This window comes from Dipodomys merriami, unplaced genomic scaffold (genome assembly GCF_024711535.1).
Source record: "Dipodomys merriami isolate MVZ:Mamm:240054 unplaced genomic scaffold, mDipMer1.0.p SCAF_5, whole genome shotgun sequence".
In the NCBI taxonomy this organism is placed as follows: domain Eukaryota; kingdom Metazoa; phylum Chordata; class Mammalia; order Rodentia; family Heteromyidae; genus Dipodomys; species Dipodomys merriami.
Genome location: NW_027206068.1, coordinates 75723672 through 75741265, shown reverse-complemented (window position 1 = coordinate 75741265; position 17594 = coordinate 75723672). Strand labels below are relative to the sequence as shown.

Here is a 17594-nt window from a genome sequence, read left to right as displayed (position 1 = left end):
CTGCACAATAAGAAGGGGAGAAGAGAGGAATTGTTCCAGACCTCAAGTAAGCATTTAAACCACCCGGAGAACCTTAGCATACTCGAACATACGCCTCCCCACCCCACCCCCATTCCCAGGTCCAATCCAGGACTCCAGAACCTGGAACGCAGATCTGCAGAGCTTCATGGTCCTTCAGCCCAGCTGGGGATGGGAACTATAGGCTCCTGCAGCCCCACCATCGCCGCGCCTCTGGCTCTCCCTGCTTGGTCTGTCGGGCTGCATTGTATGAGACACAAAGGTTTTGAGCTAAACCTTCCCATGGGGAATGGAAGACAATTCCCAAAGGTCAATGGAGAAAATTCAGGAACTCTGAAAAGATCTGTCACCAGCCTGGCCTGAGCCAGACCACGGACATCCATGACTAGGACACTGCCCCCCAAGCCAAGTTTAAGTCCCAAGAGATTGAAGGACCAAGAAGCCCTCAAAGCTCAGACCTCAACATCAAGCCTGCCTAAGGGCCGGCAGGATCTAGCGGCATCTGACATCCAGGGGGCACCAGGCAGGCCGTGGGCTGGGCACACAAGGGGAGCCCGTGGCCTCCTGAAATTCCCGGTAAGACTCAGCCACTGCTCAGCTGGCTCAGCACCACCCCTGACCACCACGGAGTGCCTGGGGTACAAGCCTGGCCCCAGTCCAGCTGCCTCCCTGCCAAGTACGCCTGCGCCACACCCTCCACCAGGCTGGTGGGGCTAGGGGTGTGCCCTGTGGCCTCGGACCAGGTCTCCTGGCTAGCCATGCATGGGCACAGGAGCTGAACCTTCAGTGTCTCTGACCTCAGCCCTGAGCAGGGCACCCTGGCCTCTGACTGGAGAGAACGGAGCTACAGCGGCTACAGTGTATAACCAATGGATACACACAGGCCCCAATATAGACAGACGTCTCCAAGGTGACTGGGAGAAAGGCATACAATTACTTTGTTATTAAAATGCAATCATGCCAGCTGGACACCCATAACTCATGCCTACATTCCTGGCTACTCTGGAGGCTGAGATTTGAGGATCACTGTTTGAAGCCAGCCTGGGTGGGGAAATCTGCGAGACTCTTATCCCCAACTAACCAGCAAAAAGCCAGAATTGGAGGTGTGGTTCAAGAAGTAGAACACCAGTCTTGAGTGAAATAGCTAAGGACAGCATCGAAGCCCTGAGATCAAGCCCCAGGACCCCCCACCAACACACACACACAATGCCGTGATGCCTTAATATAAATTAAGTGGGACACCCTACCAAGGTTTAATATGTTTGCCCCACCTGCCTTCTCTCAGCATCTTCTAATGCAATGCCCTTGTTCTGCAGCTCAGTGGATGACCAGTTAGAGGAAAGTTTCAGAAGACGTAGCACAAGGTTGGCCAGATCCATGGCAATATTTAGTCAACAAACAGGTAGTTGATGTCATCGCGGCCCTAGCGGCACGGTGCAGGCCTGCCTGCCCAGTCTTGCGTTCCACTGGTCACTAGGTCTCCTGGCAACAGGAAATGTCAGCAAAGGCTGAGTGCAAGCAAAGCATACAATGCTTGCATCATGAAACAATGCTGCCGTTAGGGTACTTGGAAGCATAAAACAAAGTGAGAGCAAAGTGACTCAGAGGGAGAAACAATAGAGTCTCTGTGATGGATAACTAATTTTAGAGAAGGTTTCTTTCTCCTCCTTTCCCTGCTATTCGTGTGTGTGTGTGTGTGTGTGTGTGTGTGTGTGTTAATTGTGCCAGTCTTATGCTTAAACTCCAGGCTCTTTCTGTTGATATGGCACTGAGGAATCGAACCCAGGGTTTCATGCATACTAAGTAAACACTCTACCACTAAGCCACATTCCCAGCTCCCTGTCTTAGTTTTTAGAATTTTTTTGATGGTACTAAGAATTGAACTGCTGGGCAGGCAGTCAGCCCTTTCTTATGTTAGTTATTTTTTTGATGTTGTTGGTCATGGGGCTTGAACTCTGGGCCTGGGCACTGTCCCTCAGCTCGTCAGCTCAAGGCTAATACTCTACCACTTAAGCCACAGCACCACTTCCGGTTTTCTGGTGGTTTATTGGAGGTAAAAGTCTCAGGGACTTTTCCTGCCTGGGCTGGATTTGAATCGTGATCCTCAGATCTCAGCCTCCTGAGTAGCTAGGATGATAGGCGTGAGCCGCCAGCGCCCGGCTTGTGTAAGTTATTTTTGACATAGGGTCTTGCTTCCTGTTTGGGCACTCAGTTGGACCTCGATCCACCTATTCTGGGTTTCCCGTGGTACCTGGAATGAGAGATGGGCACCACCACACCAGCTTCTTCTAGCAAGTGGGAGCCCTGAAGACGTTTGCACAGGTTGGCCTGGAGCTGTGATCGTCCTGATCAGCTTCCCGTGGAACTGGGATGGCAGGTGTGAGCCACTGGCACCCAGCGGGCCTCTGCTTTTGATCTCAACTCTGAACATGGATAAAGGTCACACATTCCTAGGAGAGAAAGGAGTGAGGTGATGCTCATGCGTCAGCAGCTCCTCCCTGCTTAGGATTTCTGTGGAGGTCATCCCAGGAACCCCCATCCATGGGGAGGGTCTGTTTCTTGCTATTCTAGTTTGACGTCAGGCAGGCCCCTGGGGATTCTCTTATTGAGGCCAGTCAGGGACGAAGACTCGACAGTCCCCTGGGAGTCTTGGTGCCAAACTCCCTGAGGACGGTCTTGGGCAGACTACCAAGTTTCTGAGGCACTGACGGGCGGTACCCACCACGGGCCCCAGAGCGCAGAGATGTTCATGCAAAACCAGTGAGTGTGTCTGACATGAGACCTCCTGGACTCCGATATCCCCGTGGTCCTGCGAGCCTTCATAGATTGGGGGCGTAGCGGGGGAGTCCTTCTGAGCAGCGCTTCCTAGGCCGTGCCAGCCGCTCACGTGCTCCTGCTGCCCGGAAAGTGTTCTGTGAAAAGCTGTTCACCATGAGGCAGCCAGGGCAGCCGGCATTTAGGTCTGTGGTTTCCCTCTACAAGAGTTTTATTCTTGCCAGTCAGGGCTTGGAAGGGGTGGAAACCTTCCTTTCTCTGAACCATGCTAAGAATTCTGTTGTGATCACCTTTTGTTGTGCCTTGAACTGCAAACACTCCAGGGAGTGTGATCAAGCAATGGATAGTAATTACGCTTACAATTGTCCATGTGGCCCAAGAGACCCAAACGCAAGCCTTCGTACACCCTTGGCGTGTCAGGATGTGGTTAAGGGAAAGGAAAATAATGCTGGAAGTGGCCTGTATTTCTCTTCTTGATCTCCTCCTTGTGAGGGCCACTGAGGTGGAAAAGGTGGCTGTCATCAAGATAGACCATCCATCCTGAGAGATCCAAGGATCCTCCGCAGCCCAAGACTCGCTCAGAGAATCTGGTGGTTCCCCTTTTCAACTGCATGAGGCTTGATATATATATATATATATGCATTTCAACCCAAGCCAAATACTGGCCAACTTGAATGCAAAAGCAGATAGACGAATCCAGTGTTGCTGGGTGCAGGTAGAGGCTGAGATGTGAGAATTCGTGCCCGAAGCCAGCCTGAGCAGACAAATCCAAGGGACTTACGTCTTACTTACACAGCCCAAAGCCAAAAGTGGAGGTGTGGCTCAAGTAGTAGAGCGTAAGCTGTAAGTGAAAAAAACAAACAAGTGCTTGAGGCCTTCACTTCAAGTGTCAGTGCCGTCTCTCTCTCTCTCTCTCTCTCTCTCTCTCTCTCTCTCTCACACTCACACACACACACACGCACACACACACACACACATCTAGTGTCTTCTATTGAGCAACATATTAAAGATATTGCAAAAAGTATAAAATAAATACAGCCCCTCTGTTTTATTCTGAATAATATATGCATACACATATATGGGCTGTGGTATGGCTCACATGGTAGAGTTCTGGCTTGGCAAGCATTAGGTCCCGAGTACAGACTGCAGTACTAGCAAAAAAAACCCAAACTAGCAGTTCAGGAGCTGAACTCTGAGGATCAAGGTTCAGAGCCAACCTGTGCAGACAAGTCCGAGGGACCCTTATCTCCAATTAACTAGCAGAAAGCTGAAACTAGAGGCATGGCTCGAGTGGTAGAATGCCAGATATGAGCAGAAAAAGTCAAGTGAGCGTGCATGACCTTCGAGTCAGGCCTCAGTGCGGGCTAGGCACTGGTGGCTCGGACCTGTAATCTGGGAAGTCTGGCCTTCTCCCAGAGTTGCAGTCTGTAGCTCTTACAACGTGGCGGATGACTGGGACATGGAATTCTGGAATTCATCTTGCCAGACCAAGTGATGGAGAAGCAATGGTTTGGGGGTTTGTTTTGTTTTGTTGTCTTTGACAGTGCTGGGCTTTGAACTCAGGTTATTATACCATACCTCCACCCTTGAAGAGTGAGCTAGCAACTCATATGTGGAAGGAAAGAAAGGAAAATGATTAAAGTCCCAGTCAAGAGGATGTCTGACCTCACATGGGACACCTGGCAATGGACAGTAGAGACAGTCAATGTCCTTGGCTAGTGTGGAGCTTAATCTTGACCATCAGCCTGATTGGATTAAGAAATATCTAGGAGATTAGTAAAGCATGCCTCTGGCTGTATCTGAGAAAGTTGTTTGCAGAGATTAGATGATGAGGCTCTGACCTAGTGACTGGATTAATCCTCGATGGATTCCTAATCTGATGGCATTATTGGTAAGTGGTGAAAGGTAGGAGGAGGAGTCTAGTTGGAGAAAATAGGCAACTAGGAATGTGTCCTTGAAGACTCTTATCTTGTCCCCGCCCCTTCCTGTATTCCTTCTTGTCTGCTTCCTGTCTGCCATGAGGTAGACAGCCTCTTCCTTCTCATGCGCCAGCTGCCAGGAAGGTTTGTCTCACTAGAAGCCCAGAATCCATGGGACCAAGGACTGAAATAATTTCTCAAGCTGTTTCTGTCAGATATTTTGTCACAGCAGTGCACAAGTAATTCATGCAGCCAGAATGTCAATGATAGGCAATAGTTACCCTAGAGCAAGCTGTTGCATGAGCTAGTGTGTGGGTTTTGGGCCAAGCATTTGTAATTTGCAGCTTTTCCAATGATCTAAACCATCAGTTTATAAGTGATAACCAGCACCTGTCCCAGGGCCCCCTAAGGGTTCCCATATTGCATCTTGGATGACCCTGGCTAGAGGAGACTGGGCAACAGCTTCAGCCTGAGCTTGGACCCCACCCCCCCACCCCCCCTCCCCGCAACCTGCCGGAGAAAAGAGATTTCTGTTTCTCACCCCTCGGCACCAGAACTGGCACCACAGGTCTGGAGTTGGCCAGAGGTGGGCTTCAAGCTGCACTTCAGCTACCTCCTGACCCGCAAAGCCCTTCCCCTTCTCTCCCCCTGGGGACCACAGTGTTCCCTCGTGTTCTGAGGTACGTCCCTTCCTGCCTCTTCATTGCCACCGAAAGCCCGTGGCAGCTCCTATGTTCAAATCACCATCCGAGATGCGGAGCCGGAAGAACTCACCCGAGGTCCCGCAGTGGGCCGAAGGGCATGCCCGGGCGTGGGGTTGTGGGGCTCAGATTGTTGCTCTGCGCCCAGCTGAGCGGGGGGGGGGGGGGGGGGAGGGAGGCTGCAGGTGCCGCCTGTTGGAGTGGGAAACAGGTGGGCCGGGCCTCTCAAGAAATTTCTCAGAGAGGAAGGGCAGGATTCTAGGACCAATCGGGAAAGGAGGGCAAAGCTTAAACAAGCAATGGCAGGAGCCCACAGCTGCTCAGGCCTGAGGAATCATGGGAAAGAAATATTTCAGAAGGCCAGAGCAGGGTGGTGGGTAGAAGGCAGTAAGCCACATAATTGTCCTGCCTATCTCCAACCAGAAGCTGCAGGAGAGGTAGGGAGCCAAGCAGCTGTGGCACCTAAGGACAGTGCCTAGGGCTCTGGGTGGCAAAGAGGGCAGACACTACAGGGGTGAAGGGCAGTGCAAGGAGAAGTGGAGGTTGACCAAGCTAGAAGGACAGCTGGGAAACAAACAGAAAACTAGAGAATGTGGCCCTGGAGAGAGGACGTCCACGCAAGCACGTATTCCGTGGTTGGTGCTCAGCCACACCTCCCTTGTGCCTGCTTCCTGCCACCACGGGTGATCCCTGTACACCCGGCAGCTTATCCCTCGTCGTAGCCCTCTCCCCTTCCTCTCCGCAGGGCTTCGGGTCACTCTGCTTCTGTGGCACTTTGGTCATCACCCTCCCTGACCCCTTAGTCGCCGTCATCATTAGCTCCCAGACTGGCAACACCAGCCCCTCATTCCTGGGATGAATACTTAGTGGTTTAAAAAGCATATAAATGGGCCAGGCGCCAGAGGCTCATGCCTGTAATCCTAGCTACTCGTATCAAAGCCAGGAATGTCTATGACTCTTCAACTTATCACCAAAAAGCAGGCAATGGAGCAGTGGCTCAAGCAGTAGAATGCTAGCCTTGGACAAAAAAGCTCAGGACAGCACCCAGGCCCTGACTTGGAAAAAGCATATAAATGTCCCCTGTCCTGTGTGAACTGGAAAAATGCTGTTCTCTGGACCTCTTGGAGATGGCAAATGAAGCCCTCGCTCCTTCCTTGTCATTTCAGACTTCCAGCATGAAAAGGCAGGCGCCATGGTGTCTCCAGCCACTTTGTTCTTGCGGTGGAGACTGAGCGCCTGCACAGCCATGTGCCCCACCACCTTTTTGGTACTGAGGCACAGGGCACCTTTGCTCCAGGGTCCGTAGCTAGTTAGTAGTACAAACCAGGCTCAGAGCTTGAGGCTTCTGAAATCCAGACCTGTGCATGGCCATTGCCCGCTCCTACCCAGCAGCACCTCCCTCCTCTTTTCTGCTCCCCCTTCTCTCCAGCACAGCTCGGCCAGCTCAGCTAGCCAGGCCCTGTGAAGTCACCAGCTCATGGCTCCCTGCTGTCTGGAGCCACTTGCTTGGTGTTCTTCGTGGCTGCCAGGGGCAGGATCTGGGCACTCACTGGGCCTATTCACTGGGCCTGGCCATGGCCGGGGAGAATCAAAGGCATTGTTCATTCTCCAGGCGATAGAAGCTTGAAGCAGAGCAGGGGACGGGGTGAGGCATCTTCCTGGAAGAAACCAAATAGGCTGACCCGCCAGTCCCTTGGCCAAGACTTCTTGGGTTACTGTGGTCACTGCCTGGTCCTGTCTGGGCACTTAGGAACCTCACCTGCGTGGGGCAGGGTCTTGTTGCTTTCTGGATTGGAGGCTCAGCTCTGGGTGCATTTGGGGCCTCCTCCCCCTCTTCCACCAGCACCCACTCTTCCCTGAGCACCTCCTGTTCCATACCACTCGCATTTTGCACTCAGTGCTTCTTTCATGGCCTTGTCCAGCTCAGTTTCAGTTGTGTTCTTGTGTCTTTTTCCCCAACCAGACTGGAGGTTGGGATTTGGACAATTCACCAAGCTTGAACCCCCTCTCTCTCCCCCCCCCCACATTCTCCAGGACCAGCCAGCATGCTGATCTGTAGGCATCCAGATTTCCTAAGGTTTTGTTGCCTTAGGGTTGAACACTGCATCTATAAAACCTTTTCCCTTCTTCTGAAATACCAATGGCATCACACTATGCAGGTAGCCGTGCACTTTCTGCTTAGCCCTCTATCTCACATGACAGTTCTGTTCTTACACGGTGTCAGGCCACCACAACGAAGGGGGTTTGGGGATTTTTTTTTTCAATACTAGAATTTGAACTCAGGGTCTTACACTCAGCTGGGAAGGTGTTCTGCGGGTTCTTACTGGTTATTTTGAGACAGTCTCACATTATGCCTGGGCTGAACTGGATTGTGATGTTCCTACTTGTGCTTTCCCACCTTGCTAGCATGACAGGCATGCACCACGACCAAGCCGAAAGATCAAACCAATGGTTGGCAGCCAATGGTCTTTCAAACTTTTTTTCGTCTTGGTCTGGCTTCCAACCCCCATTGCTGCCCCTCAAGTAGCTGGGATTACCAGCGTGAGTCCCCAGCCCGGCTCACAGGGATGTCCTCATGAACCCCTTCTGCCAGTGAACCTCTGGGTCTCTGTGTTCTGCTTTCACAGTAATGCACAGCTCAAATGCACAGTAAGGGTACAAATGTGTCTGTGGGAAAAAGTTCTAGAAATGCTCATGGGTGTCTGAAGTGTTGATAGGTGACACCAGAGTGATTCCACAGAGGCACACATTTCCTCTGGGCCTGACAGGGCCATGCAGGTGCGGTTCGGGCCAGAGACTCGGAGCTGGTCCGAGTGAGGTCCCAGCAGGAGGTGTCAGCCTTGCCCTGCTGAGGACAGCCGTCATGGGGTGAGGAGTCAGGAGTCCCTGGGGCCAGCCCCTTCCTCTGGGGACCTCAGAGGGGCTTGCTTAAGATGCTGCCACAGGCCATTAGGATGTGAGCCCACACTGAGGTAGGGCTGGGGAGGAGGGGGATGGCAGGGGAAGAGTAGGGAGGGTCTGCTACAGCTGAGTTGTGCTGAGGTACAGGTTTTAACCTCTCCTGATCTAACCCAGCCCATGACACACACACACACACACACACACACACACACCATGGGGGGGGGGAGGCTGGGCACGCTGCCAGGGATGCCAGGAAAGGACTCTGTGGCCTGTGAAGGAGAGAGTTGGGAGGATGGATGGGACGTTTCCCACTGTCTGGCCACATGAACAGTGCCCTGCTGAGGACGGTCCCTATGGGAACCCTGCAAGATGGCACCGCCAAAAGCTCTACAAAGAAAGCTGCACAAAAGGCTCCCTGCCCCACCCAGCAGAGCCCTCTGAAGGCCTTGCCACACCCCCTCAGCCTTGGCCACACCCCTCAGCCTTGGCCACACCCCCTCAGCCTTGGCCACACCCCTCAGCCTTGGCCACACCCCTCAGTCTTGGCCACACCCCCTCAGCCTTGGCCACACCCCTCACTTGGCCTGCAGCTCCTTCCTCATGACCTGAGGGCATCATGGGAATAGTTGAGGTCTCCCAGCTGGGAGCCTGGGCCACAAAAGCCTACCGAGCCAGGCTCCTTCTCGGTGGCCCACCCACCTCACCAGCCCCGTAGCGGACCCTTCCCACTTTTCTTGTTTGTCTGTTTTTTTGTGCTGGTACTGGACCTCATGATCCACTTGGCTTTTTAGTTCAGGGCTCTACCATTTGAGCCACACGGCTACATCTGGCTTTTTGCTAGTTAATTGGAAATAAGAATATTGTAGACTTTTCTGCCTGGGCTGTCTTTGTACCAGGTTCTTCAGGCCTAGGTCTCCTAAGTATTTAGCACATAGGTGGAGACCCTAACCTAGGGTGTTCTCAGAACGGGGCTGGGAGCAGAGGGGCATGCATGGACCCAGTGCGGACTGTGGCAGAGACCCTGACTCAGGGCTCAGTGACTGATCCATCCTGTCTAAGTCACAAAGAACAAATGACAGTTCCTGGGCTGTGGCTGCTGACATCTGTGAGTTGACTTATATACTTCAACTTTTATTCTCCAACTGGATGCACTTAATGATAAAATAGGGCCCAAGTCCAGATTCCCTTGGAAAGCAGGTCAGCAATGGGTGACTGTATTGTATGCGTCTCCCTAGCTTGCCATACAACAGGCTGTTTTTATACAACGGAAGTTCACTTTCTCATGTTCCAGGGGACACAAGTCCAAAATCAAGGCCTAGGCGGAGCTTTGCTGCCTGTGAAGCCTGCGGGCCGTGGGTCCCTCAGCGGGTCCCGCTTCCTGGTGTTGCCCACTGGTCTTGGCTTTCTGCAGTCTGTACTCCACATATGCCCCTCTGTTCCCAGCCTTCCTCCTCTGAGAACACCCTAGGGCAAAAGTCTCCACTGATATCCTGGGGTTCCCATGCACCTGGCTGTGCGGAAGAGGAGTGGGAAGCTGGGCTCTGTGGCTCACGCCGATAAACTTAGCTACACGGAAAGCTGAGATCTGAGAATCCTGGTTCAAAGCCAGCCTGTCTCACAGAAAAGTCTGTGAGACTCCTATCTTCAATTAACTCAAAAATTAACTTGTCTCTGCCTCTGCCATCACATAGACCTGTGTGTCTGTCTGTCTGTCTGTCTGTCATCTGTCTGTCCTTCTCTCTTACCATGACACTTAGGGTATTATAGTCTGAGGGTCCATGCTGATCCAGCAAAACCTTGTTTTCACCTGCCAAAACCCTATCTCTAAAAAAGGTAACCTTCCCAGGAACCTTCCTTGTATCTTTCCGGAGTACAGGGGGGTAGGGTGAGAGTTGCCTGCTGGAACAGGCTCCTGGAATGCAGGGCCCTGGGAAGTGGAGAGGACAATTATACTCCTGTAAATCCATGGCCTCGGTCTCCCTGCAGTTGTTATGGTTTTGGTTTGGCGGTACTGGGGTTTAACTCAGGATTTCCCATGTGCTCTACCAATTTAAGCCAGGCCCCTAGACGTTCTGTTTGCACTGGTTATCTTGAGAAAGGTCTTGCTTCTTCCACAGGGCCCGCACCTGGCCTACGATCCCGCGTTACACTTCCCTCAGTAGCCGGGGTGACAGGCAGCACCCCCACACTCAGCTTTTTCCATTAACGTGGAGTCTTGTGAACTTTTTCTTCTTGCCTGATCTGGCCAGGAACTATGATCCTCCCAATGTCCGTCTCCTGAGGAGCTGAGGTTACAGGTGTGTGTGTCACCACACGGCCGGACTCCCTTGCAGTTCTTTCTTTCCTCTGGTCTCCTTCCTTTCCTGGTCCATCTAAGTCCTCTTCACTTTCCAAGCCCCCTCTCCAGCCCCACCCCTGCTCCAAATCTCCCCTGATCTTGACTGCCCTGCCCCCCAGCAGATGTTGATGAGATGTACCTTGATGTGGGCAGGGGAGCCTGACCCCTGCCTCTTCTTTCCTTTGTCATACTGTCATATCATCCTCGACAACAATAACCCTGGTCTCCTGAGCACACCCTGTGCGAGGTAGAGTGTGGGGAAGGGGACATGAGCGGCCTGTCTCCCGATGATGCCCGGACAGCCCAGGATGAATGGCAGGCACAATTTTAAGTTTGTTTAAGCTTTTTCCCAACGTTCAGAAATGTAATCATCCGGCTCTTTGGTTTGGGAGGGCTTGGTACTTGGAGCAGAGGGCGCTGCTCTGCCCTCCTCCGGCAGCAGCACTGCTAACGGCTCTGGTGTCTCCCCACAGCCTCCAGCGTCTCCTCATCCCCATCCACACCCACCCAAGTGACGAAGCAGCACACGTTTCCTCTCGAGTCTTACAAGCAGGAGCCCGAGCGTTTAGAAAACCGCATCTATGCCTCCTCTTCCCCGCCAGACGCCACCCAGCGCTTCTGCCTGGCCTTCCACAGCCCGACGCGGCCTCCACTGGCGTCCCCGACGCACCAGGCTTCCCCCAGAACCGTAAGTCTGGGCCTTTCTTCCCAGGGCAGGGTGTCAGAGGGAGGCTGGGCGTGTATTCTCCACGCTGTGCCAGCCTGCCTTTGGTTGGGGCTGGGCACCGCTGGCATGTGTGGTTTCTTGTCCTAAGTCACAGGCTGGGGAAGAAAGGTGGGGACACAGTGGGCAAATGGAAATCAAAGGGAAATCGCTAACTTCCGCTCCATGAAGAAGATGGCCAGGAAGTTTCCAGGCCATCCTTTGGAAGAGTTCTTTGAATTTGCCTAGACTGGAATGCTAAAGTAAAATGTTACCAGGTAGAGCAGAAGAAGAAAAGCAAGGAAGGAGGGAGGGAGGGAGGAAGACAGAGAGATAGGAAGAGGAAGGGGAAAGAAAGGAGGGAAGGGAAAGGAAGAAAGGGAGGAAATGAGAGGGAAAGAGAAGGAAGAGAAAGAGAGAGGAGGGAAGGAAGGAAGCAAAGAAAGGAAGGAGAATCTGTTGATTTAGAGAAGCTGCTGTACCCCAGACTTGGAGGGGAAGGTAAAGCCAACAGAAACTGTTGTCCAACAATTCTGGAGGCCCAAAGCCTCTAGAAGTTCCGGCAGACCCCTACTGCCTTGGATACTCAGACAAGGCTTTGCCTCTTCAGGCAGCCATCAGCCCGGGACCTCCGGCTTCCAGGGCCGCCCTCTCTGCGTCTGCACCTGTTTGAATTTCCTCTTCCCAAGAGGATGCCAGCCATATTGGACTGGAGTTCTTTAACCTAATCACATCTGTACAGATCTTATTTCCAAATACGTTCCCATTTCCAGGTACTGGGGGATAAAGCACCAGCCTGCTCCCCAGGGGCTAGGGTTCGGCATGTAGCCACCCCTATCTTTTGGGAGAGGATGTGTCACCAGGCAAAGAACATACTGTTGCCATTCTTCCTGTCCATTCAACCATGGCTTCCTTAAAGGTGTGCTGGCACAGGATTCGTTAGTTTGGCAAGCGCTGAAGTGTGAGGTCTTGTTCCACCTTCTAGAATGTGAAGTCTGGCTGGCCACACAGCAGCCCTTGGTGGGGGGGGGGTAGGGGGGAGGAAGGGGAGACCCCTAAGTAAAAAGCAAGAAGAAGGTTGCCAAGTTGTAAGCCAAAACCACACTCAGGAGGGAGGGGGAGGGGGACACTGGTGATAAGTGCCCAAAGTAGCTGTACCCACTGAGCTGGAGTCATGGTGACGGGGGCCGGGCTGGGAATGAACAGGAATGAGAAGGAAGAGGCCTCGCGTGCGGCTGCGGCATGGAACTCTGTCCGAGGAGGGGGTGGGGGATTGGGCAGAGTCACCATGGGCCACAGCCTGGCTGCCTGTCAGGAGGCCGGGCAGGGAGGACCCGCAGCCAATGGCCATGGGTGCCTTTAGAGGCAGAGGGACAGGGCACACTGCCTTCCCGGCACACTGCCCTCCAGCCTCAGGCTGACCTGCCGGGACAGGAGACCCTGTGCCGCAGGAAAGACTGGAGAAGGGGTGAGGAGGGAAAGCACTGGCACAGAGATGCAAACATTCCCAAATACTGCTTTCTTCTCTCAGGCTGTGATAATTAGCACAAGCCAGGCACCAGTGGCTCATGCTTCTCAGGAGGCTGAGATCAGCGAGTTGAAGCCAGCCTGGGCAGGATAGGTCATGAGACTCTTTTTTTTTTTTTTTTGGTCAGTCGTGGGGCTTGAACTCTGGGCCTGGGCACTGTCCCTCAGCTCTTCAGCTCAAGGCGAGCGCTCTACCACTTGAGCTACAGCGCCACTTCTGGTTTTCTGGTGGTTTATTTGAGATAGGAGTCTCACGGTCTCTCCTGCCCGGGCTGGCTTTGAACCGTGATCCTCAGATCTCAGCCTCCTGAGTAGCTAGGATTACAGGCGTGAGCCACCAGTGCCCGGCTGTCATGAGACTCTTATCTCCACTTAACCACCAAAAAGGCAGAAGTGGAGCTGCAGCTTACTCTAGCACCAGCCTAGAGTGCAAAAGCCAAGCCAAGCAAAAGCACAAGGCTCTGAATTCAAGCCCCGGTACCAGCATGTGCACACACGCATGCACAAGTTCCTTTGAATTTTATTCTACATTGGACAGGGCTAGAGGTGATTAGCTAGTCTGTAGCAGACAATATCTATCAGCAAATCAGTGCCAGGGGAGAGGACAGTGATATACGTGGGCAGGGACAGTGTCTGATCTCCCTGGATGATTCTAGAAAATATCTATGAATTGAGCAAAGAAAAGTACTTTTGCTATCCAAGGCTTCCAACAGGTAAACCATAAGAACAGCACTTGCCAGCCTGCTGTGGTCCTATGGGAGAAGGTCTTCCATGCTGAGCTCGAGAGTTAGTCCTGAGGAGGGGAATTTCTTCAGCAGGAAAGAGCAGTGGTCAGCTCTGCATTTTAGGCTGAGCCCTCAGGCTGGGTGTGGAAAGCTCAGGCCCAGATGAGATGTGGTAGAATGTAGTTTGGGCCTCCTGAAGGCAAGAAGAAATGGAGCAGTGAAGAAAGCTGGGTCGGAGGAACAGTTGAAAGGCGTTGGGAATGTAGTGAATGACTAGTGGGAGGACAAAAGAAGAACCAAGTTCAAGTCTGCCCTGAGAGAAGCAGGGAGGAGGAGAAGGGACATGCCTGTGGGTGTGTGGAAGCGTGTGTTCAGGCATGCATACATGGGGGTGTCCAGCGCTCATGGCACTGCAGAGTTCTGAGGTGTACACAGACCAGTTGAGGTGTCCCAGGAGTGATCGCATTTGAGTCTAGAGCTGGAAATGTTGATTTGGAAATCATCCAACTGTAAAAGATAATTGGTGTCATGATGGGAGAGGAAAAAGAATCGAAGGAAGTATGTGGGGACTGAAAAGAGACCTAAGACAAGTGGGCATCTAAGGGACCTCTGGAGGCCAGACAGAAAAACAGACAAACAGCTTTAGAGAAACAATGAATAGGTGTTGTTGTGTTTCACACACGTGGAGGAAGTGGTTGCCAACACAGGTGCACAGACTGGCCATTGGCCATGGGACGGAAGGGCTGAGGTCACAGTGACCTTCACAAGAATGCATTCTCGATCCCTACATAACCAAGGGAGGAAGGCATCTGCTGTGGGCGGAGTGGACGGGGTGAAAGAGGCAGTCTCCCCAGGCGCCAGTGGCTCACGCCTGTAATCCTGGCTACACAGGAGGCTGAGATCTAAGGATCACAGTTCAAAGCTAGCCCAGTCAGGAGAAGTCCGTGAGCCTCTTATTTCCAATGAACCACCAAGAAACCGGAAGTGGCGCTGTGGCTCAAGTGGTAGAGCACTTGCCTTGAGCTGAAGAGTGCAGGGACAGCGCCCAGGCCCAGAGTTCAAGCCCCATGACTGACAAAAAAAAAAAAAAAAAAAAAAAAAAAGGAGGCAGTCTCTCGTGTGATTCTCTTTCAGGAATCTTGATGTGACAGGAGAATGGAGGTGATGATCTCAGTGCTGTAGGGGAAGTGACCGGAGAGGAGCCCTGGGAAAGGAGTGATTAAAGTGAGAAGGGGCATCCTCCCTGTCCTGCTCTGGTCCTCCATGCTGGGTCCGCTGTTCCCCAGGGGCTGAAGCAGCTGTAACGCAGAATCCCGTGAGAGCAACTGGTTCCCTTCCTGGCAAAGGCACAGAGAGGGGCAAACTCAAAATGACCCAATCCATAAAATAGCTAGTGATGGCTTGCGCTTGCTATTTACCAAAGAGGTAAGTGTTTCCAAGGAGAGAACTTAGAGACATCAAAGAGTCTTCAGAATGGAAGGAAAAAGAAATCTCCAGGCTAAAAGAGCCAGAGGCCACAAGACTAGAGGAGAAAGGAAAGGGACCTCAGAGACAGAGGAAGTGGAGAGAGGACATCTCAGAGAGGGAAAAAGAAGGATGCTCAGAGATAGAGGAAGAGGAAAGACAAGAGGCCCCAGGGATGGAGGGAGAAGAGGTCTTCCTCCTCAGGAAGAGGGAGAAGAGGTCTAGTGTCACAGAACTCAAAACTGGGCACCAGTGGATTATACTTGTAATCCTAGCTACTCAGGAGACTGAGATCTAAAGATCACAGTTTGAGGTTACCCTGGGCAGGAAAGTTTATGAGACTCTTATCTCCAAATAACCACCAAGACAGCCAGAAGTAGAGCTGAAACTCAAATGGTAGAGCACCTGCCTTAAGTAATAAAAGCCAAGAGACAGCAACCTGGATCCTGAGTTCAAGCCCCATTACTTACATAAAATTTTTTAAAAAAACAACAGAATTTAACCTTTCAGTGTCCTCAAAACTGAGGACATAACCAGTATGGCCTGAAGATGAGTGTCACCGATTTAACCAGAGGAGGAAGAGAAAGTAGGGAAGGTAAAGACTACCTCCCAGCCTAAGAAAAAAGAGGCCATAATGAAATTACTTTTAGTGTTTGGTTTGGGACTTTGAGAAGTTGGTAAAGTGCCAGGCAGTAAACAAAACCCCGAAAAAAGAGGAAACCACTATGTCCAAAAGTCAAAGAACTGGGCCACCTTGTCTGACCTCACATCTAGCTGCCCCTCAGAGCCTCCAGAGATAAGCAGTGGTGAGTTTAAAAGGCACTCGTGAACTTTTCTAAGGAAAAGAGGAGAGACAAGACTAACTACAGAACAGCTAGCATTGGAAGAAGCAGACTTAATCCAGGAAACAGAAGGAAAGTTCAGAAGAAATTTGATCAGTGTGTTTACAGAGATACAAGAGAAGGTTGTAATGTAAACATAGGAAAGAAACATTAAAAACTACCATCCAGGTATCTTGGAAGTGAAAAACTCAACAGTGGATCACTGTAGCTGAATAGACTTGCCTGAAGGAAGAATAAATATCCTAGAATATCAAAGGGAAGAATTCCTTAGGAATACAATGCAGCCAAGTGCCAGTGGCTCTCACCTGTAATCCTAGCTTCTCAGGAGACTGAGGTATGATGATTGGAAGTTCAAAGCCAGCCTAGGCAGGAAAGTCCACAAGGTTCTTATTTCCGATTAAGCACCAAAAAGCCAGAAGTGGAGCAAAGCTCAGAGACAGCTCGTGGGCCCTTGAGGTTAAGCCCTAGGACTGGCACCAGAAATTAAAAAAAAAAAAAAATACAGTACAAATGGCCAAGCAGATCATCAAGAACGTAAGGTAAGAGAAAGAGGACAAGTTCAGAAGTGCCGATACCCATAACAAAGAAAATGGAACAGAGGGCACAGTTAAAGAAATAATTGAAGAAAACTTCCCAGAATTAAAGGATTCCAGGGGCTGGGAAAGTGGCTCAGTGTAGAGCGCTTGCCCTGCATGCATGAGGCCCTGGGTTCGATTCCTCAGCACCACATAAGCAGAAAAAAAAAAGCCAGAAGTGGCGCTGTGGCTCAAGTGGTAGAGTGCTAGCCTTGAGCTGAAGAGCTGAGGGACAGTGCCCAGGCCCAGAATTCAGACCTCATGACCGGACCCAAAAAAAAAAAAAAAAAAGATTCCAGTCTTGAGATTGTCAGTGCTCACCAAATACCAAGTATAATTGATAAAAATACTGACTCATTCCTAGGCACAACTTGATAACATTTTGGAATTCTGGTGATAAACAGAAAACCACAAAGGCATCCAGAAAAAAAAAAAAAGAAATAACTTAGAGAGGACAAGAGTCAGACTTATCTGCACACTCCTCCTTGAGTGTCTGAGACGCTAGGAGTCAGTGAGCAATGCCCTACTTCTGCAAGAGGAATGCTTTGAATCTAGAATCCTCTATCCAGCCAGATTGGATTTTGAGGGTGAAATAAAGGTATTTTTTGATACTGAAGAATTCAGAGGTTTTTTTATTTTGTATATTTGGAAAGAATGATTTGAGAAGCTGAGCACTGGTAGCTCGTGGTTGTAATCCTAGCTACTCAGGAAGCTGAGTTCTGAAGATCCTGGCTCAAACTCAGGCAGAGAAGTCCATGAGACTCTCCCAACAAACCACCGAAAAGGCCAGAAGTAGAGCTGGGGTGTAGATCACCAGCTTTGAGCAAAAATAAACAAGCAATAATACAAGGGCCTGACCTCAAGCCCCAGTGTACCAGCACAGAAAAAGATTAGAAGACATCTAGTCATCTAGTCATCTAGTGTTTTCCTCCCACCCAAACACATACCAAAAAATTTTTTTGTTTTTAATCAACAAGTGAAACTTGAAAATGAATCATCACATCTCTACCCAGAAGGGTAGATGGCTAACTGCTTACTTGGGCACGAGGGAAAGGAAAGATGGTAGGATGGATTAGAATAGGAAGAAAATAGGCCGAATGAGTGGA

The 17594-nt window shown here is 51.2% G+C and overlaps 1 protein-coding gene across 7 annotated transcripts in view; it reads left to right on the top strand.

Annotated features, from left to right (window-relative positions):
- Window positions 1–17594, top strand: part of Prkag2 (protein kinase AMP-activated non-catalytic subunit gamma 2) — a 215025-nt gene that overhangs the window by 126223 nt on the left and 71208 nt on the right. For all 7 annotated transcript variants that reach the window (XM_069997121.1, XM_069997114.1, XM_069997115.1 and 4 more), the window contains one exon: window positions 11126–11340. Coding sequence is in view for 6 of the 7 variants with exons in the window: in XM_069997114.1 (XP_069853215.1) it covers window positions 11126–11340 (215 nt within the window). In the remaining variant the exon portion in view is untranslated. The remainder of the gene's footprint in view (window positions 1–11125; window positions 11341–17594) is intronic.